Genomic DNA, 22,091 nt, shown 5'->3' with positions numbered 1-22,091 from the left:
AAACTAGTCAAAAAAGTTGTCCTAATGCCATATTGATCTCTCCTTTTCATCAAATTTCTCATCTTTCTTCTTATCGTTTTTTTAGAGATTGTTATTTCTCTAACGTCGTCCAAAATCTCACTAATGACGACTTCGTTGCTTTGTTGATCGCCTATATTTAACGAACTAAACAGCTTAAATACATATGGATTAATACTAAAAATGTAGTTGCTTTAAATCAAGTTAAAATAAAGCTCTACTTAACAACTTAATACAAGTAACAGGAACTCATGGCGAAATCCTCATAGTAATATTACATGTTAACCTGAGGAAAGTTTTTCACTTAGGACAGTATTATTAGTTTTGGGTACCATCATTTTTTCAATATGTACAAATAAAATTATCATTTTATATTTATCCATTTTATTATACTGGATTTATAATTTTGCCACTTGCCGCAAATCCAAAGTTTGTACAAATCTTTGGTAAATAAAGGAAGCAACAAACGTCGGTATCAAAAAGCATTTTTAGTTCTTTTGAATTTTTTTCGGCTATTTCATTCGATTTCAAATATTTAGCGAATTGTAAGGAACAGTAGATATCAGCAATATAGGTTGTAGATGATAAAAATTCATATAAATAGTACTACATAATCTATAAATTCAAACTTGGTACTAGAATTTTCATCAGAAACTTATTTATTTACCTGGACATATAATTTCTTCATAAATATATATTTGTGCTAAATTAAATATAAAATAAACTGTTAAAGTTAATTAACAAGATTTGAAACAATTGTATCAATCTTAAAATTACAACCTTTAACAAAAGTTAATAATTGAATCCAAAGGTTGTGGAAATTCTTTAAGCAATTAAAAGACGAAGAGCACATATTGTTGGAAGTATCTAACTGCTCTGAAAAACATACTGACTTTTAATACAATGACATCTATTTTTAAAAAGAATACTTTTATTTTTATTTTTTTCCAGTAATGATTCCTTTAAAAGCCATTGGACGGGATGAAACTGGAAAATTACAATTCATCTAATAACTTACTAATAGTCATGGGAAACAGATTGGAAAACACTCAACAACTGAAAGATAATTATATCGAACAGTCTTCTGAGAAGTTAGGAATAACATTGAAACAAATAATTTACCTTTTGTGTTCAGTTCTTTGCAAACCATCCTAACGTAAACTTGGTACATCTTAAAGTATAAAAATTTAATCAGACTTAAGGAAAAAATTTAAACAGAATTTTTTTTTTTTTTTACCGCCGATATCTTAAACTATTCAAAAATATATTTTTTCATATCTCTAATATACTTTTAAATTCTTAATCACCTCAGGTAGTTACTGAGTAGATGACCCGAAATACGTTGAGGAATGGAGAATGGAAAAATGCCATTTATCTCTTCCAACCAAATTTAGAGGGTAATTTTTAGCCGAAATTTTATTTTCAATTTGAAATTTTATTTAAGGTTACTTAAAGCATAATTGCTTCTCCACTACTCTAGCCTCTGCTTCTGTAGGAAGACAAAGAGTTCAATTTCTTATAAAATGAAAAATCTTTCCTTTATTCTTATATTTTAATTACATAGCTTCTTCCGACGATTCGTCTTATTCTCTCATTCACTCATTCATTAAAACGAAACAATAGAAATTCTAAGAGCAGTTAAGTGATATATTTTATGACATTTTGCCCACTAAAAATATTTATATTTTAATGGAAGATTATTGATTGACCGTGTGTAAAGATGAAAGGAATATGGTCCGGGTGCTATCAAAAAAACTCAAATAGTAGAATTATACTATTTTATTGAGCCAAGGTTTCGCCCCAAGTTGCAGGGCTTCGTCAGGGCTAAAAAAGATACAAACACATAGTTACAAAAGGAAAAAAAAAAGAGAAAAAAAATATGTTTTTGTTTTATGTTTTTTATTTACTTATGTTTTTTTTTTCCTTTTGTAACTATGTGTTTGTATCTTTTTTAGCCCTGACGAAGCCCTGCAACTTGGGGTGAAACGTTGGCTCAATAAAATAGTATAATTCTACTATTTGAGTTTTTTTGACCGCACCCGGACCATATTCCTTTCATTTATATTTTAATTTTTGACCGACTGAAACTAGAATATAAAAGTGGTTAAATTATTACATAATTTTTTTTAACGTGAATTAAAAAAAAAAGAAGATATATTTGTAAATTATTAATATTGTTGTTGTTTTTTCAGTTATGAAAGATAAAGTACAAAGATTTAATCCTTGTCTTGCCTTTCCTCTTTTACTATGGCAGAGCTACAGCATCACGTGATATATAATGTATATAAATAAATTTCATAACACAAGAATCATGAAAAACTTTCACAGATTCTAAGGAACTCAATCAATCAAATTCAATTCTTTAAGTTTCAAAAAGGCCGTGAACAGAAACCAAATGGCCCGAATAGAACTCTACTAGGCCAATTAGAATTTGAGGTATAATAATACGAAAATATGATAATTTGAATATGTCTGAGTGATTTTTTTCTTGCATTCAAATCTTACAAATGTATACTTTATTGTATATTTTCCCTTGATAAAAAGAGAAAACTCATCTTTCAAGCGGTGGTAAAATATTTCAATTTAATTATGTATGAGTAATAAAGGTTATAATTTAACGCTTGAAGAAGTTTGTCGGGGGGTGCGGTCAGCAAAGAACAACATAAATAAACAAAACAATATTTATTTATTTTATGCCGACGTTTCGACCTGAGTTTCAGGTCTTCATCAGGGATAGTGGCGTGTAAAGGGGACGGGAAGATGCTAACTGACTGAACAAATTTAATAATTTAACAAAATTATAATTTAACTTTCGTTTATATATTTTTTTGATTTAATGTTTTTTAAAAATTAATTAAAACTTCTTATGTACATTTTAATAACTTGAAATGATGGTGTAATGTAGTTTTGTAAGTAAAAGGAAGATACAATCAGAAGACTGTGTAAGGAATAACATTGAAACAAATACTTTTTCCTTTTGTGTTAAGTTCTTTGCAAAGCATCCTAACGCACCCTAAGTACATCTTAAAGTATAATAATTTAATCTGACTTAAAGAAAGTCCTAATTTTTTTTTTAATTTGCCGCCGATATCAGGTATCAACATAATTATATAATTTTATTACAGATATATTCACAATATATAAACTGCGTTTATAATTTTTTCTCTGAAGTATATTTTCTATACCTCCGCCATAGCAGGAATTGGTCATATGAGATGCAATACCTGTTGGTACACAATGACCAACGTAAACATTGTAATAATTATCAATAGACTATAAGCGACATTGCTGCACCAATCTCAATTGTAGCTCTCCATTGTAGCCTCCTGAAGCCACACTCTGGGTGTGGCACCAGCTATGCCACTGCTCAGACAACATACTTGAGTTACATATGTGCACGCAATAGTCATTATAAATCACAAATATTCCCTAAATTATTTTTATTTATTTCTAAAAAAGTTCCAAAATCAATCTCACAAATTAATTGTAGGATACATAATTCAACCCTAATAATCTATAATAAAACACGATGTAAATGTGACTAGAGATTATGTTATTTTATTTATTTATTTTTTTCATACTCATAGCTTGATTCTGTTCATTTTGTTTATTCTTCTGTTTATATATTTTTTAAGAGAGATTTTTTTTTCATTCATTTATTTATTTTATTTTGGTATGAATGTGATCATTCATCACTATTACCAATTTCCCACAACTGTGTGGCAGATTGTAATATCCATCAATAAATAAAAAATATTTTAAAAAAATAAAACACGGAATTCATACATATATTACAAACAATAGATTTTTTCTGTACTGTACTATTAAATGTCTACAATTTGAAATCATCAAAACAAAAACTATTCATTTACTGAATTTTCCCATACTTTATTCTTGATAAAAAAAAAAAAAAATGATGCGAAAGATATACTAACAGCAAACCTCGTAGTAATTTAAATTATTATATTAATATATAAAAACAAATAATATGTATGTTTTGTTATATTATTTTATTATAACCAATAAATGGTTTTGGATTCATTTCTTGATATTCTTATTTTTTATCAAGTTGATTCCATACTTATAACGAATTCATTAGCTCATTATTATTAATTTATCAATTTAAATTGTTAATTGATGTTAATTGAAAAATTATTAACTTCATAAGTTATTTTATTTTTTTTTTTCATTTTAGTATTTTGTATTTAGTAGTATTTTGCTAACTGAGTTATTAGTTTTATCACTAGAAATTAATTCATGTACTGTACTAGCTTATAAATTGTAGTAGCCTCCACTGCACCTTAATAATCAAAATTTGAACTAACTAAAATTTTATTTATGTTTATTAAGTTATATTTATTCTATGTGTTATTTTCGCACCGACCGATAGAGGTGGTCGTCTGGTCGGACAATATTGGATGAACTTTTCTAGAAAAAAAAATTAAGAACGGTTTCTTCATCTTCGCCTATACATGGTGATATTATAATTAACGCTATCTTTTTGTTTTATCGCTTGCTGTCTTCTTTACCTCAACACTCTGAAAGGTCAGTCTTGAGACTGTTTTTTTAGCCTCTATTTTATACAAATTAGACTAAAGGTTGATTATATTAATCTCATTACCAAAAAAAATAATCTAATGGTAGAAAATATAATGGAAGAGTAGCTGCTTGAAATAGTCACAATCAGGTCAGTTACAAATATGCCAAATTATAATAAGAAGAAGACATTTAATATTTGATATATAAACCGAATTTATATCAAAATATTTAATAAAAACAAAATTAATCAACAAATAAGTGACCAAAGCATGGCTGAATCCTGTATCCGTGGACCAAGGTCATTAAAGGCCCATCAAGAAGTAATAGACAAAAAATAAATCGGTAAGGATTAGCTCATTTCTGATATTAACTTGATTCAGATGATAATAACAGGCTTTGGGGAAGCAAGGATCGTGATCATCTAATATAATATTTCACTTACGTTTCACACGTAAATACCCAAATCATCAATCTAAGAGTAATCGCATTTCCAAGATACTATTTAAACCTCTACGGACTGTAATCGTTTGTTTGGATCTAGAAAACAGTTTCATAGGGTTGTAGCTGAGCTAAGGGTTAATCCATTCAAGGATTTAATCTTACTTAACTCACTCCAGTGTTGCATCGGGTAAAAACACTACAGCATACTTGGTACGGACGAGTTACTGTTTGTACCTGTACCAAGTAATTACGTAGTTTAAAATCATTTGGTTCTGAGTAATAAACTAATTTTTAATTTTTTTAATTTTTAGCTTCACTGAAATTACGGGTCATCGCTCTGGCTGTCTGATTACAGGCGGCATGAAGTGATCTACTTGCTAAGACGTCAACTACAACAACCATCAGACAAACGTGGTATGTATATGTATTATTTCTTGTATGTACTTCAATTTCACACATGTAACAACCATGTAATATGTTGCAATATTATAAAATATATTATTTAAATAACTAAAGATTACAATAGAATATTGTAATCCACTAAAAGCTAACGTCTTCTCTGTTCTTTTGTCAAGATTTACCACGAATACCTTTAGGACTGGCTACCCCTCCACAACCGAAAGCGAATACTTTACAGAGTGGAACTATACTTCTGCAAAGACCTACGCGAATACCTGTAGGGCTTACCATACCCTTCATGACCTTAAACGAATACCTTATGGAGTGAAGTTTCCTTCCTGCGAGGATTTACATCGAATACCCGTAAAACTCTTCAAACATCCTGTCAATTCACCTCCAGCATTTATTACCTGATGAAAGTGAACGAGCATTGTCTAGGCCTTCTGATGTAGAGTACTTCACCTCTTACATTAGTGCAGACTTATTATAAACAACCATCTCAAAAAATGAATATTCTATTACATTAATATTTAAAAATAAAATATGAACCTTGTCAGCAAAGGCGGGTCAAGGAAGTAGTACAAAGGAGACCACCACTTGCCTAAGGCAGTAGAATTAAAGGGATGACACTTTTTTTTATTACCCCCTATCTGATGATCCATGCCATACAGGGTTATGTACAGCAACCAGAACTGTACAGCATACAGGGTTATGTACAGGTAACCAACCTATTTTATCAGAGTAAAGGGGGTCAAAGTTTCCACTCCGTGGGTACGCCCTAAAAGTCAACCTCTCCTGCCAGATTCGAACTGTGGTCGTAGGAATTACAAGGGTGCTAAGGGTGACGCCTAAACACCCTCGTCCATGAACAGCCTTGACAAATTATAAGTAGAATAGGTAATTACAGTTTGTTTTTTTTAGGAAGAAGATGAAAAAATTGACAAGAAAGAAAGAAAGAAAGTAGAAGGGAGGAAACAATTCCTTCAAGGAGAAGATGAGATAGGAGAGTCTGAGATAGTTTGAAGAGACAACTTAAGAGGGACATCAGAACAGGAAGAAACCTATCAGAGATGTTTCATGTCAGAAAATAATTTAAAAAATTGCAAGTAAAAATACCGTAACAAGTTATTCTTTAGTTAAAAAACATAATTGACACAATTTATTAACTTGATTGACTAAATTTAAAATTAAAAAAGTAAGATTTGTGTTGATGAACGAATTATTTTTATAACTTTCAATTTATACTGAGAACAGGTGAATACATTTCTAAAGATTCTCCAAAATCATTCTAAGGTCAGGTAATTTTTTTTTTTTTTTCAATGATAGCAGTATCCTGGTCAACACAATTATCTAAAAAAATAGATTATTCCTATATAATCAGAGCTTTGTCAATGAAAATGGAGAATGAGAAAACAGAAAAAACACATTTTATATACATAAAAGGAAAAAGAGGAAATATAAAATGGATTTGCCACTATCATTTTGAATGAGTGAATCTATCCAGAAGTACCAACAGGTTAATCAGCTAGTCTGATGGCTCACAACTATACACAAATTAGTGCTGAGGAAGATAACCCAGGCTGCCCAGACATAAGGCAAGAGTAACTCCTGTCAACTTAGGTCGATTTTCACAGCATTGAGGTAATTATTTTTATAAATTTGTAAACTTACTTTTTATTTATTCGTTAATTAATATTATTATTATTATTATTTTTTTTTTTTTTTTGGAAAAGCTTTGAAATATAGGGGTGATATTCTGAGAAAATTTATTTTCTAAGCTTGAATGGATTGTTTTCTGCCAACTGAGCCTTTAACAACTTCACTCCTCTACATAATGACTAAGGCTAATAATTTAACAATTACATAGAAAAGGACCATGGTCTAGTGTAAAACATTAGCCAGCTAATTCAGGCTTAAGTTCCATAAATTTAGTGATTAAATGGAAAAATATTATCAATGATGAAAAGAATAATTTAAAACATTTATTTAAATATTTACAGATTGTATTACATTTTTACAGCACTAGGATGCAGCAATATTTTGTGGTAACTGATACATTTCATAAGCAAATTCTTCCTTATGACTAGGATCATATATTACACCAATATAATCTATTTCTAAAGAAAAGGGTCCGTTTATTTTATCTCCTGCTGTTATACCAAAATGAGTAACACGATCAAGTTCTATTGGACTTTGTATGTCCTGAATACGTCCTTTATTCGAAAAGAAGAATTTTGAAAATGGAATCTGAAAAACAGAACAGTAATTATTTAAGAAATAAATTATTTATAAGTTAAAAAGACAATTTTCAAACATGAAAAAAAAAATTAACAATCAAGTATACCTTAGTTGTTTGCCAGTATGGTCCACCACGTGTGTACAAAACATATTGATATACATCATTCCATAACTGATCAAAATAACCTGAAGTAGCAATACTTAGCAAATATGATCGACCGTCACCACGAACTCTTAGAACAAGATGTGTGTAAGTGCACCAATTATAAAAGGATTCTCTTTGGAAACTTTTCTGTAATAATAGTTAAAGAAATAAAAAAAAAATATGTTCAGCATTTAGCATTCAGCAAATTAATTACTTAATGCAATAATGTGGTATGTTCTGCATAAGTAAAGCGTGTATATAAAGAAGGATGTGAAAATTAAAAAAAAAATAAATATCTAAGAAAAGTTAGCTTTTTTTTTTTTTAACATAAATCTTACTCGTTCATCTTCACATTTATGGTCAATTATAAAATTTCAATGTCAAAATAACCACACAATCTAATAGAATTTCAGAACATAATTGGCAAGGTATAATTAACTAAATCACACAACAATCAAAATTTCATTACAGAGTAAGCTTGTCATTAAACAAACATTGAATCGATGACCACATACATTGGTTGATAAATACAGTGATATTTTCAATAATCATAACATGGTACAGAAAATAACTAATCTTGATAGCAGTATATACAACTTTAGAATAATAGGAGAATTAATACATTGTAACAATAAAAATCATGGTAAATAATACAAAAATAATGTTAAAATGTCAGCATATGACAGTGTGGTTATAGTGATTAAGTTTTTTTTAAAACCATAACACTTGTTCACTTTTTCTATCAACCCAACAATACGTTATATTTATTAGAATTTTTATATTTGTGTTTAATACTTGGAGTTCACACAAAAGGTGATAAAAAAAACCCAATATAATACCTCAGGAACTAAAAAATAAAAATCTAATTTAGCATTTAATGCTAAGCAGTAATATTATTATATGAAAATATTTTCACATTAAATTTTTATAATTATTCCTTAAACATTGAAAGTGGTTAAATAAAATTAATGCTGTCTTAGTAAAACATGGAAAATATGTTAAAATGCAGAAAAATAAATACATATAGAAATAGAGAAAATCAGTATAATTTATTTAAATAATTATGCTCTCATTAATCTTTTGGAAAAATAAAATAAAATATGATTACCCTTGCTCGTTTTGATCTAATAGAGCAATAACCAGCCCTCTTAGTTTTTCCATCTTGTGGTACAGTTGTGTCTAATATCCCAGAAAAATGACCAAAGCCATTATTATTTAATATTAATGAACAAGAACTATGTCCTTCTCCATGGTCTGAATCAGATGTTGTCATCCAATTTTCCAAATGCTCTCCATTTCGAAGTTCCCATTCCTTTTTAACAACACCTAATCAAAATATAAAATAACTTTTTTTAAATTTTGTAAAACTAAACATAACTAATTTTAAAGAATTGTTATCATAAATGAATGTATCTAATAGGTCAGTTAAAATCAACATTTTAAAAAAAAAATTTTGGCTCAGTTTTATAAGCCATACTTTTCTTGGATAATAAAAGAAAAAATCTGACCTAATTACTCAAAAAATAGTTTAAGTCAAATAAAAAATATAGTATTATATTTAAAAAAAATAGTATAGTATTATACAATAAATATATATATTTAAAACATTATTAAATAAGGGATATAAAAAATATCTAGAACAATTCTTTAAATAAAATAATTTGTATCTATGTTAAGTCTAACAAAACTCCTTATTATTGCTTTTAAGTCCAATGTTTTGACCATCCTCAAGGACTATCTTAAATATAAATTTACAGCTCACATCTAATAATTTAAAAACTTTATGCAGGCTATTAATTTCTGCCAAATCATCCTATTTTGTCACTTTTCCATTAAATTTTACAACTTTTAATTACAAATTAAATTAACACTACTGTCACACAATATGTTTGGTGAAAATATAAATTTACATTTAAGATAGTCCTCAAGGAATGGCTGAAACGTTAGACTTTTGAAGAAATAATAAAAACTAGTCTCAAGAAAGTGAAAAGATTATATATAATCTAAAACAATAATTTTAATCAATAAAATTTTAAAGGAATGTTAAATAAGTATCACACAACTTGAAATGCCTTCCCCATGTTTGATTGAATCATGTGAAAAATTTTAGTCAAAAGGAAATGTTCGTCAGGTAAAAAAAATGATGGTTGAGGTGAGGAATTGCAATATGGTAAATGACAATGACAAGCATACAAAGGATAACTCCCTCAATAAAACTTCCAAAAATGACTTGTTTAACATAGAAATGGGACTTAGTTCCTATACAGTAAGACTTTCAGCATATTATTACAATCATTAATCATTATTATAAATAGTCAAACCTGTTTAGTTTTTCCCAATCATCGTAGAAGAAATTAATTTCTACAAAAACGAAACTTTTATTTTATAATATTAATTAAAAAGATTAGGTAAAGCATGAACTACTTTATCCAATTTTTTTTATTATGTATATGAATAAAAAAAAAGCGCTATTTAAGTTGTACAATATTCACTGGATCTTTTTTGATTAAAATTAATATTTAATCTCAATTTTTAACCACTGAACAACCATAATAAAATTGTTTATAATAGAATATCTATTTAAAATCTCACTCAAAAATTCGGCACATACCAAGCATAAATTAGAAAATTGTATTTATAGTAAAATAGAAAAAAAAATAAAAGTTAAACAAAACCATCACATCACCTACCAGGGGTTAAAACTGTGATAGGATCATTAACTAAAGATTCTTTAAGTTCTTTTTTAAATAAATCAACTTCTTTGCCTAACTGCTTCCAACCATCTCTCAAATGTTTCCATTGGGGATATTTGGATTCACTTTTATTATAACCTCCTTTTGGGTCTTTTTCAAAAAATAACCGATTACAATTAGTTGTGCTAAAAAAATATTGAGGACAACAGCTAAGAGCTGAGAATAATTTATTATTTCTTAAACTACTAATATTCATATTCATGAAAATAATAACGATTCATTAAAAAAAATAATGGGCAACAGTTTAATCAAAATTTAAACAATGATTAACAGTCATATCTTTGAAAAAAAAACACTATCAACTCCAAATAAAATATACTATTAACGATTTTAAAAATATCAAGAAAAACCTTTAAAACAGCACCATTCCTGAACGAGTTCAAGTATCGAATCAGTGAACTATGTTCATGCCATTATTATTAATAAGTACTTGAATAATATATATGTTTTTCTTAAGATTTTCTTTTATCTTAGGATATGGGATACTGAAAAGAAAGCTTTATTTACTCTCAGGGTCCAATGGTCAATTTCGCTATGCTGATCGTTGATGGAGGTTACTGTGCTTCGGAGGTATTTGAAGCTGTTAACTTTTAGAACGTTTTGATTGTTTGTCCTTATGTTTTCTACTTGGTGAATATACCTGCTTATAATCATATACTTTGTTTTACTTGTAAGCCGATATATTCCGCCACTGCTATTAGTGGGAAGGTCAGAGCCTGGATATCTTCCGCTTTACTACCCAAGACTGTTACGTCATCCGTATATGTGAGGTATTTATGCATCATTCCCACGTGGACTCCACCGGACACTGAGTGAGCACTATTCCCACAATAACCATTCCAATGCAAAGGTGAATAAAGGAAACATCTGAAAGTCACTTTCTTCAGCGAAGTCCTGACTTCACTTTAAAAGCTTCGGTCATTTCTCCCTGAACAAGTACTCTACATTAGGAGCTATTAAATAAAGCCATTGTCAATGGCATCAACTTCCCTGGGAATCCCAGTTCCATCATGATTTTTCAAATACAGTTTCTGTCGACAGAGTTGTAGGCTTCTTTGAAGCCGATGAATAGGTCAAGGACAACTTGTTCAACTTCCCATCTTTTCTCAAGTATCTGTTTCAGGATAAATATTTGGTCCGAAGTGCTCTTACCTCGCCAAAATTCCGCTTGGTATTTTCCAAACGCTTTCTCATAGAAGGAGTTCATTCGGTTAAACATTATATATGTCAGGGACTTACATGGAACTGGAAGAAGTCCTATGCCTCTGTAATTGCCATACTCAGACGTAGATCTTTTCTTCAGTATTGGACATATCAGTCCTGTGTTCTTGCTAGAAGGCATGTTTTCTTCCCTCTATATTTTCAAAATGAGTAAGTGTACTACAATTACTAGGTTGTCTCCATCTTCCTTAAACAACTCAGCTTTGAGACAGTCGATTCCTGGAGTTTTTCGTCGTTTTAACCAATCGATTATCAGCTGCACATCAAATAGATCGGGTTCGTCTACTTTATCCTGTTCTAACTCCTCAGCATGGCCCAGATCCACATATTCATCCAGTTGAAAGCTTCGAACGTCTTGTAATGAGCTTCTATACCTTTTACTAATCAATATATGATTGATCTAGTTCTTCCACCTGTCTCCTGGGTTATTCCATGGCGATTTATAGATATTTCTGAGTAGGAAAATCGTACTACCAATAACTAGATTCTTTGCCGCGACAAAATTTATGTACACCATTATCGTTACTTATTTTATTTAAGCCATGAATTCCTATAGTAGGTCGAAACTGAGCTTCTCTTACAATTTTGGTATTGAAATTACCTGTTGGTACGTCATGTTTTTGAATTTGGTTATACATATATTCTAATTGGTCATAGAAGTCGTCTTTCAGTTCTTCATTTTTTTTCTTCCGTTGATGCATACAAGTTGATGATAGTGAAACTAAACCATCGACCTACAATCCTTGGTGTACTAATTCGTTCATTGACAGGTGTGAAGCTGAGGACAGATTCTCTCGCCTTTGAATCACAATAAAGGCTGTGCCACCTGTTCCATTTCGTTCATTCCTTCCACTATAGAAAAAGGTGTATCCAACTATAGCCAATTCGCCATTTCCGGGCAACCTAAGTTCTTAGATACCTATGATTTCGATGGTGTATCTTTTTATTCCATTTTCCACTGTTTGAGTGGGACTAGATCTATAATCATTCCATGTGGGTAGTTATAGTCCTTTATATAAATCCGGAGCCATCACTTTCTTGAGACAGTCATTTCCGAGGCTGGTTTGAGGTTTCATAATCAATGTTTTGTTTTTTTCGAGGTGAGCGATTAACCCTTCGTCCAGCCCCCATTAACCTTGGAGGACTTGTGATTCTCTGTCAGGATTTTCTCCCTTAGACGAGACGCCTTCTGTAAACTGGCGAGCCTCATCATCTCGTCAGTCAGAATACAGGGATATGAAGAGTTTAAAGTGTGAATTAACAAACTCCCGTGGGCAGGGTCGCTAGGTCCTTGAAGTAGTTCTGCTCTTAACTGGGATTGTGAAAATTTACCTACATGTTACCCAAATATTTACTTGAATAATAATTGCTTACTCGATACATTGTAAATTTTAATTAACAAGAATATTAAACTGTTTCTACAATTTATATATATTTCATAGGTGGTACCATCCTGGGGACAAAAATAACCTCTTTGAAATGTTTATAACCTGCTTTTGGCTTGGATAGTTGAACTTTCAAAACCGGTGCTCGATGTATACACTTGTTGGAATTGCTTATTCCTATAACTTACTCTTCTCAATGATTTAAAACTGTGGTTATTTATTTTGCTGCTATTAAGGATCACTTAATTTAGTTAAAAGGATAAAGGTGTGCAATTACATAGAAAATGACGGATCTTTCGGTTTCTCCTGGTGTTTTTAGATGCTTACAAACACTAGATGTAAAAGGAATTGCTACTTTTTCCCTAAAAGATTTGCGACCAGTGCTACCATGCCTTGTGAGAATGAGTCTCATTTCACCTGTGGATGTAACAAAAAAATGCACTGAAAATAAAAAAGAAATTCTTACTGTTCTGTCTGGAATTGAAATGGTGAATTCAATTGTTGCGCTTCTCTCAATTGATTTTCATGCATTAGAAATTGAAGTTAAAAAAGAACAGCAATTAAGGTATCTGGAGTTCTAATTACTATCTGTTCATTATAGGTTACTGAAATTTAAAATTTTATCTTTTATATTTTGTTAGGCAAAAGGGAGGTAGTGTGCAGTCTGATGGACTTCTGGTTCAGTCTATACAAAATGGATTGGCAATGGAATTCGAAAGATCAGACCCTACAAGAAGGCTGAGATTGGTTTTGAGTGAAATATTGTACATTGCTTCCCAGGTTTGACTTTTATGAAATTTACTAATAGCACACAAGTGTCTCCAGTTGATGAGTGGATGTGTAGTCACTTATAGGCAATGTTCTTTTGTTGTGGGTTGTAACATATACTATTAATATTATTGCAGTTTGCTTCCTCTCCCTAAACTCTCTCAAAAGGGTTTAATAAACCCCCAAAACTCCTTTTCAGTTGAGACGACCTATATTTCATAAATACCAATCATTTTATGGTGTCAGGTTATTTTTAATTTATGATCAACCATTTCTTCATTTTATGAGTGAGTACTTGGCCACCCACCACACGGAGTGACTGTTGTGATGCCTCTAGAATTTTTCATTCACATATACTTTTATGTAATTATGAATTCCAACATAACTTGACTCTTAATGAAACCTCCTTTATGGTGAGCCTTTTTATTTAGAAGTTACAAAAAGGTATTTAGTAACATTCTGACATCATATGTGTTATTTTCAATTCTTTTTGAGTGTTTTTGATGTATGACGCCTTGAGTATTTTGATTAATCAACATAATATAAAATAAACTATGATATAAAAGAAACTATGATTTGTGGGCAGAATTGATTACTTGTTAGGATTTGAAGAAAACTACTGCAGTACAAGTTGAATGCTTATTGAAGCTTATAGGAAAGATCCTCTTGGTAAATCACATTGCTTTAAATGGTTTAAAAAATGTAAAAGTGGTGATTTTAGTGTGAGAAACAGAATACTTAAAAGACAAATGAAAAAATTTGAAAACAGTGATTTGTGAGGATTGCCGGATGAAGATGCTCAAACACAACTACTCTTGGATATCACACTTTATCATATCTATATACATATGTTGAAATGTACATACTTAGTGTATTCTATAGTTTAGAAATTTATGACATAAATTCATTTTTTATTTTAGATCCAGGAAGAACAACAGCAACAAAGGAATATGTTAGATACATATGTTAAACATTCTGACCTTTTTGAGAATATTGTTTATGTTCCTGAAATCTGTGATGTCTTGAATATTGCTTTATCTGAACTTCCTGCTTTACTTTCTCCTGTTGAAATTGTTGAAACACTTCTTCATATGAAGTATGGACCGGACATAATTTGTTGGATTGTTGCTAATTCACCTGATGTATTTTGGGAAGGTTTGTACTTTAGCTTGTTATTGTTATTTTGATCAAGATTAATAATTTATAATTTTACAGTATGTTTCACATCACATTTTTTTGTTTCTAGTTTGCAAAAGTTTGGTTGCTAATTCTGATAAAATGGAGGATGAAAATAATGGTGGCAGGATTCGTATTGAAGCCCTGACAAAGTTGTGCCAAATGTGTCCTTCAATGGCTCTTGCAGTCCGTTCAAAATGTGTAAGGTTTCCAATTTTTTTTTTTTTATAAACTTTATGGGATTAATCTGACTTAAATTTAAAGTAGAGGAAATATTTTTAATATTTTTGAATGGTAAGTTATTATGTGGATTGCAAAAATACAATTGCTTTATTATTTAAGCCTATAATTATAGAAAATTTGTTGAAAATTTTGCTGGTAGTTAATTTTTTTTCTGGGATGATCTAACATTAGGTATTGTTTAGTGAATGAAAAATCAATCCTAGGCTAAACATCTCTTAAAAGTGTGATAATTGATGATTCGGTTGGTACAGTGTTCTATACCTGTCCTAATGGGGCTTTATTGTAATTACTTGGTTTTACTCATGAGAACTATTAACCATGTTCCAGGCCACTTGAGGAATGATACACAGGATTCTAGAAATCAATTGTTATGTCTCAATTGTTAGTAATTTAAGAATACCACTTCTGGTATCTGAATTATGTCACAAAATATATGAATACTTTTGTATTTTGGGTTCATAAAGATTTTAATTCATTGACTAAAATTAAAAATTATATTTTTTAATCCTTGGATCTTTATTAGAGTGAGGAAAGATTTGTCTACCTCCAACATGTATAACAGAATTGATAGGTAGTTAAAATTCAAGTTATTTTAAAAATGGTTTCAGATATCAGTTGTAAATATACTATTTAAATGATAGTTGTTTAATTATTTTCTCTGGAAAAAAAGATTTGTCTTGTTTTTGTTTAATTGGATATCATAATTGATTTATTATTGTTATCATAAATAATGTAATTATTTAATGTTTAAAAAATAGGATAACTGAACTTTCAAGATTTTGCAGGTCAATCTGCTGATTATCATCCTATTATAGATTATGTCTAAATCTCTGCATTTCAATAGGATCTAATATTATAGAAATGATCTATAATAATTGATGTAATATGGAAAACTAAACTAAAACTGAAATTATATCTTTTTCACAGGTGGAACTGTGTCGCATGCCTGCTTTAGCCATCACATTGACTCTTGATCCTAGTATACCTGTACCTGGACTTGACAGTTCAATTCGTGATGCTGTAGCTTTTGTATCGAGTCTCCTTCTTGGAAGTGATCAGCAAGTGAGAAATTGGTTTTCTGGTTTCATAAGAGGTCGTCAAAAGGTATGCAATTATAATATCCATTGGTACATATTGTAGATTAATGATTATCCAGTGATATTATAAAATACAGTCAAAATTTATCAGCCTGGTTCCTTTGTCATTAGTTTCTTAAATTCCTTGAGAGCTGAATCAATACTATTGAGACTCTTCAGATGTCAGACAGTGTTTTTCAGCAACAAAACGTTTTCTGAGGGAGCAGTAGCTGACCCCTCTGCTCAACCTCCTACCTGGAAGACCAGCCTAACACCCTAGGAAGGAACCCTTACTGGGTGCTATCAGCCGGTCCAGTTGAACCCATTTTTATTAATGAGGTTGTTACTTCTCCCCTTCCTCCATTTCCATCCTGATTTCGGTTGGGAAACGTTATTGCTGAGAGAGAACGTTATATTTAAAAAAAAAAAGACTAGAAACTTTTACAAATTGACATAGGCTGTTGCTCTAAGCCACAGATGTATTGATATACATATGAACTATATGAAAGGCTTTGTATTGGACTTTTATTTTTACCCAATATATGAGTAAAATATTTATTTTTTCTTTTACAAACTGGATTAACCAGTTCTCCTGCTTAGCTGGTTATCTTGATCTCAAATTGGATGGATAAGTCGGGATCTACATATTGAAGAACATATGGGTCTTTGACTGATGGAATATTCAATTTGTAAATTTAAGAAACATTTTATTTTACTACTAGTTTAACAGTTGAATATTTGCTTGTTGTTTTTTATAAATATGTCCTTCAATCTACATATCTATTAATTTTTCTAGAGAAATCGAGAAGCTAATAGCAGTTTACAAGCTTTGAGAGATGAACTTTTAAACTATTTAAATACTATCGTCTCAGAAAGTGAATCATTATCTGAATCATGTGTTGTCCAAGCTTCTTCATTACTGCGGCTTTATTGTGCTTTGCGGGGAATAGCAGGAATAAAGTAAAGCTTTTTTATTTTCAATAATCTTTACATTAATATTTGTTTTTTAGTCTAGATTTGTTTAGTTTTAATGAATCTCAAACTTTTTATGTGTTATCTGAAAGAAATTTTGTCCTAGAAAATATTTTTTTATTCTTATTAAAATGTAGTTCAACTATGATAGGGTGTTTGAATATGTTTTATATAATATTATTTTAGGTTACACTCAATTGTTATATTTTATTTATACTGAATATAAAATTCACTATATTTTCTTTAAATGCTCACATTCCCCATGGCCGAACTAACCATTACCAACCTCAAAATGATTCAGTAATCTGAAGAATGAAGAAGTCTTATAAATAAGTGACAAAAGAATATTTTTACAGATATAGATAGATAATTCAATAATAGATATTAAAAAATGATATTAGTATTAAAAAATAGATATATAATTCATGATCAATCACCTGAAATCTTTTACTTGTAGTTGAAGAAGTAATAGTATTTTCATAAATTATAATTAACCCTGTACTCATTAGTTGTGATATCTCTTCTAGACTTCAAGAAGAAGAAATTACTTTGCTGGTGAAACTTGTTACGTCTCGCCCGCCTGCCAGTCCTGCTGGGGTTCGGTTTGTTTCCCTTGGCCTTTGTATGCTGATTGCTTGCCCTTCACTAATTACCAATCATGAGAATAACTGCATCCAGTGGGTGCAGTGGTTGGCCAGTGAAGAAGCTTACTTAGAAAGGTATCTTTGGATTTTCATTATTATTTTTTTTTTTTATGAACATTTGTATGTATTCTGTATGTGTATATATATATTTATTATTTATCTTTTTTTGTATAGTTCCAGTGGTGTTACGTCTTCATTCGGGGAAATGCTGTTACTTATGGCGATTCATTTTCATAGTAATCAATTAAGTGCTATAATAGAATTAGTTTGTTCTACTTTAGGAATGAAAGTACCAATTAGGCATAACACCATGACAAGAATGAAGCATGTTTTCACCCATGATATCTTCACTGAACAGGTAACATTTATACCTTTGAATTTTTACACACTATCTTCAGTAAATATTTTAATAAATTTTTAAACTTTTAACAAATTATCATATACTTAATTTTTTTTCTCTCTCAATTCCTTCTATCCTTAAATTTAGGTAGGCTAGATTTATATTTATATAAGCTACCTAGAATTTTAATTTTGTTCTCAATCGATTCAATCCAATTTCAACCAAAAAATTAAAACAATACCTTTAGTATAATTTACAAAAAAAAAATAGTCTTTATTCAAAGAAGGTACATATAGTTGACCATTGATGGAATAAAGGAGATGGTTGAGAGTGCAGTTATAAATAAAACTCACAATAACGTAATATTCTGTTTTCAACTGATTATGAATTAACTTGATGAATATTTAAGGTCTTGATCTTTACTTATTTTGTTATCAATCTTCTCTAGTTCTTTTCTCCAGTGCACTGTATTCTGAATTTCGGAATGGGGATTTTTTTTGTAATTTCTGATAGCAAGTCAGATTTTGGCTCTTTTTTTGATCGAACACTTATTAAAGGAATGATTCTAAAAACTGAAAACAATTTTTTACTATCTTTATGATTTACTCATAAACAGTGTGGAAAATGAAAAAAAAAAACATGAGTAAAATTATTTTAGAATCCAATTTTCTATAAGAACCCATCATCATAATTTGACTTTCCTTGACCAACCCAAATGCTTCTGAGAGCGAAATATATGATCTAATTAAAAAATGGTTGGAGAAAAATTTGTAGCTCTGCATCTGTACACTGTTTACACATACTGAAAACTTGGAGTTCGTTGATAATACCTAGTTTTAAATTCTTTCACTCATCGTCATTAAAATGTTATTGAAATATCTTACAAAACTCATTTAATTTCTTCAATATATCTACACAATTATGAATTTTTACAATATGTAAAATGTGTGAACTACTAGTATTTTTAGGAATAGGAAATATTACATTTAATTTCTTCTTTTTTTTTAACTTAATCATTTTTTAGGTAGTAACTGCTCATGCTGTTAAAGTTCCAGTTACATTAAACTTAAATGCTAATATAACTGGATTTTTACCTGTTCATTGTATTCACCAGTTGTTGAAAAGTAGAGCTTTTACAAAATATAAAGTTCCCATTAAAGATTGGATTTACAGGTAAAAAGATTTTATATTTTACTACCTTAAGCTACTATATAAGTTAAACTTGGAATTCCATATTGAAATTAGATATTGAAATTCTATATTGAAATTAGATATTGAAATTCTATATTGAAATTAGATATTGAAATTAGTGTTTTATTAATAAAATATATTGTTTCGCATGCTGTGATACCTCATATAAAATCTTTATACCATTTAAAAAAAAAAAAAGTCGATACATCATTTAAAGACTTCTTGAAAAAAAAAAAAAATGTATTGTTTTCCTAGAAAATGATAATTGATATAAGATGTCTCTAGAATGATGTGTTGATATTTTTGAGCTTATGAATTATAATAAGTAATCATGGTATTATTTTTTTCTTAATTTGAAGTCATTGTATGCTTCTGTAAATAAAAGTAATATCAATTTTATTTTTCCTTTGTTTTCAATATTTTCTTATGTTTATATCATATTAAATACTATTCATGTACGCATTTCATAGGCAACTTTGCTCGAGTATACCTCCCCTCCATCCAGTTCTTCCAGCTTTGGTTGAAGTGTATGTAAATTCTATTCTAATGCCTGTAGGAAAATTTTCCATCGAAAGCACCAATCAACCGATAATGGAAGATGAAATTCGAGCTGTATTTTCTAATTCACTTATAAAAAAGGTAATACTTGGTTTATTGTTCCTTTGCTTATTTTGATTCATTAACACCTCGTTTTGAAACTCATTTTTCATATTTCATTGCAAATCAAATCTTACTAATTAACTTCAACTTTTCACTTTCAAATCAATATAATATATCATATTTATTAGCTTTTGATAAACTCTTAAAACTGATTTTTTCAATTCCTGGCTTAAAACAACGAAACATAAGTATTCATTTAAAATTTTCAATTAGGATGGTGGAAATAGGGATAATCAAAAATCCCTTACACCGCAGTTGTTGATGCTGTATTATCTTCTTCATTATGAAGATGTGAGGCTTTCTTCAGCTGCTCAACCAACCCGACATCGTGTGAAAGCATATTCTCAAGAATTTCTGTCCGGGCTACCAATAAAATATCTTTTACAACAAGCTCAAAAGGATCAAGCAAGTTATAGTGGTAATTAATTATTTTTTACTTGATTAGTTAGATTATAATATTTTCTAATGTTATATTAGGAATTTATATAGTTTACATGTTTCATGAAATATAAATATAAATGATAAAATACAAAAAAATTCCTGTGAACACACATGCATCCTGTCTTTTGAATAAGATTTTTTCAGTTCTTTATTGATGATATTTCTCAAAATTTAGAAATTTTTTTATTTGTAATTTTCTTAAATTAAATAAAATAAAATGCTCTATATTAATTTTATTCTTCAAATTTAGATTTTTTTGTTATTTCCTAAAAATATTCTATTATTTAATTGCAAAACTATTTGTAATTTATCAAGATCAGTGAGAGACATAATTTTATATCTATCATTTTACTTATTTTTCAGACATGATTCAACTCAAATATTTTATGTCTTAAGTTTATAGGTCCTTTATACTATTAACCAGTTAGTTACCGAAAAGAAAAAAATAATCATACATTTTTTTATTTTAGGTATTTTTTCGTCTCTGTTAAGATTACTTGCAACACATTTTCCGCATCTTTGTTTGGTTGATGATTGGATGGAACGTCAGTCCCACAGTATTGGGATGTTATATGCAGGAGGTCCTGATGAAAAACATTTAACATTTACAGAAGAAAACATTGAGCACGGTATGGAGTGTATTGTCATTATTCATGTTTTTTTTGTTTTGTTTTTTGGCTCAAGTCCTCCATTGAGGGCCTAGACAGCCCCAGAGTGGGAAAGATAAGATTCATTCCTCGGGGCCGCTGCAAGATAAATTTTGACTGACCCAGATGGGAAGTCCGTTCAGATATCAGGTCCTCATTATTATTCATGTTAATTTATAAAAAATATATTTAATGAAAACCTCCTAAATAGTTTCTTTCAAATTTCTTTGCAACATGTTTTACAGGTTTAAGTATGATGACAGTTTGCCCATCTCACACAGGCCAAGTTCTAGGAAATCTGCTGGATTTACCTCCATCAGACTTATGGGAATTTGCTCCAGTAATTATGAAACACTTTAGACAGGCTTTGGATCAATCTGTGCCTAGGTATATACAAGGTAATTTGTCCATTTTGTTATTTTTTAAAGATTTTTAGGTTTCCAATTTTAATATAATCACTTTTATTATATTATTATAATTTCCTTATCACAGAACTTTGTATTTGAATTCAATTGCGATTTCTAACACATGGAATATATGTAACAATAATTTTAATGACTATATTAGATGACAGGAAACTTAAACATAAATAGTGTAAATATGAGAATATTTGTTATTAGTAGGTTATTTAAAATATCTATAAAGGTTTGTAATATTAATTTAATGTATCTAATATAAAAATATTTGTCTGGATGATGAGAGAAAACCTCTAAATGTCACAATTCCTATATAATTATTAATAATACAATTTTCTGAGGAAGAATATAATCTCACACACACACACACATATATAT

At 29.6% G+C, this 22,091-nt stretch overlaps 2 protein-coding genes across 3 annotated transcripts in view; one reads left to right on the top strand and one right to left on the bottom strand.

Annotated features, from left to right (window-relative positions):
- Positions 1-7,357: 7,357 nt before the first annotated feature.
- CIA30 (complex I intermediate-associated protein 30) lies at positions 7,358-10,865 on the bottom strand. Its single transcript, XM_014435729.2, has 4 exons — positions 10,471-10,865; positions 8,889-9,106; positions 7,742-7,927; positions 7,358-7,644 (listed from the first exon to the last, which is right to left on the bottom strand). The coding sequence occupies exons 1-4, from the start codon at positions 10,733-10,735 to the stop codon at positions 7,420-7,422; spliced, it is 894 nt and encodes a 297-aa protein (XP_014291215.2). The 5' UTR covers positions 10,736-10,865; the 3' UTR covers positions 7,358-7,419.
- Positions 10,866-13,237: 2,372 nt separating this feature from the next.
- The window catches only part of IntS2 (integrator complex subunit 2), a 30,916-nt gene continuing 22,062 nt past the window's right edge, over positions 13,238-22,091 (top strand). The window contains exons 1-13 of one of the 2 annotated variants that reach the window (XM_014435734.3): positions 13,238-13,704; positions 13,781-13,919; positions 14,828-15,062; positions 15,154-15,284; positions 16,254-16,430; positions 17,199-17,362; positions 17,902-18,093; positions 18,193-18,376; positions 19,383-19,531; positions 20,020-20,188; positions 20,423-20,627; positions 21,121-21,279; positions 21,543-21,695. In XM_014435734.3, coding sequence (XP_014291220.1) covers positions 13,424-13,704; positions 13,781-13,919; positions 14,828-15,062; positions 15,154-15,284; positions 16,254-16,430; positions 17,199-17,362; positions 17,902-18,093; positions 18,193-18,376; positions 19,383-19,531; positions 20,020-20,188; positions 20,423-20,627; positions 21,121-21,279; positions 21,543-21,695 — 2,338 coding nt within the window. In that variant the 5' untranslated portion in view covers positions 13,238-13,423. The remainder of the gene's footprint in view (positions 13,705-13,780; positions 13,920-14,827; positions 15,063-15,153; positions 15,285-16,253; positions 16,431-17,198; positions 17,363-17,901; positions 18,094-18,192; positions 18,377-19,382; positions 19,532-20,019; positions 20,189-20,422; positions 20,628-21,120; positions 21,280-21,542; positions 21,696-22,091) is intronic. The other variant, XM_014435733.2, reaches the window with a different exon arrangement.

Source organism: Halyomorpha halys, unplaced genomic scaffold (genome assembly GCF_000696795.3).
Source record: "Halyomorpha halys isolate HHAL.00 unplaced genomic scaffold, Hhal_1.1 Scaffold1664.1, whole genome shotgun sequence".
NCBI lineage: Eukaryota > Metazoa > Arthropoda > Insecta > Hemiptera > Pentatomidae > Halyomorpha > Halyomorpha halys.
The sequence above is the reverse complement of the archived record's forward strand: the minus strand, read 5'-3'. Positions and strand labels throughout refer to the sequence as shown.

What these genes read in the sequence shown, in the direction of transcription:
- CIA30 (XM_014435729.2), bottom strand. Translation starts at nt 10,735, where the DNA reads ATGAATATGAATATTAGTAGTTTAAGAAATAATAAATTATTCTCAGCT. An exon ending in TATCACAGTTTTAACCCCTG is followed by an intron (nt 9,107 to 10,470) that starts GTAGGTGATGTG and finishes TATTTTGATTAG; the next exon opens with GTGTTGTTAAAAAGGAATGG. An exon ending in CATACTGGCAAACAACTAAG is followed by an intron (nt 7,645 to 7,741) that starts GTATACTTGATT and finishes TCTGTTTTTCAG; the next exon opens with ATTCCATTTTCAAAATTCTT.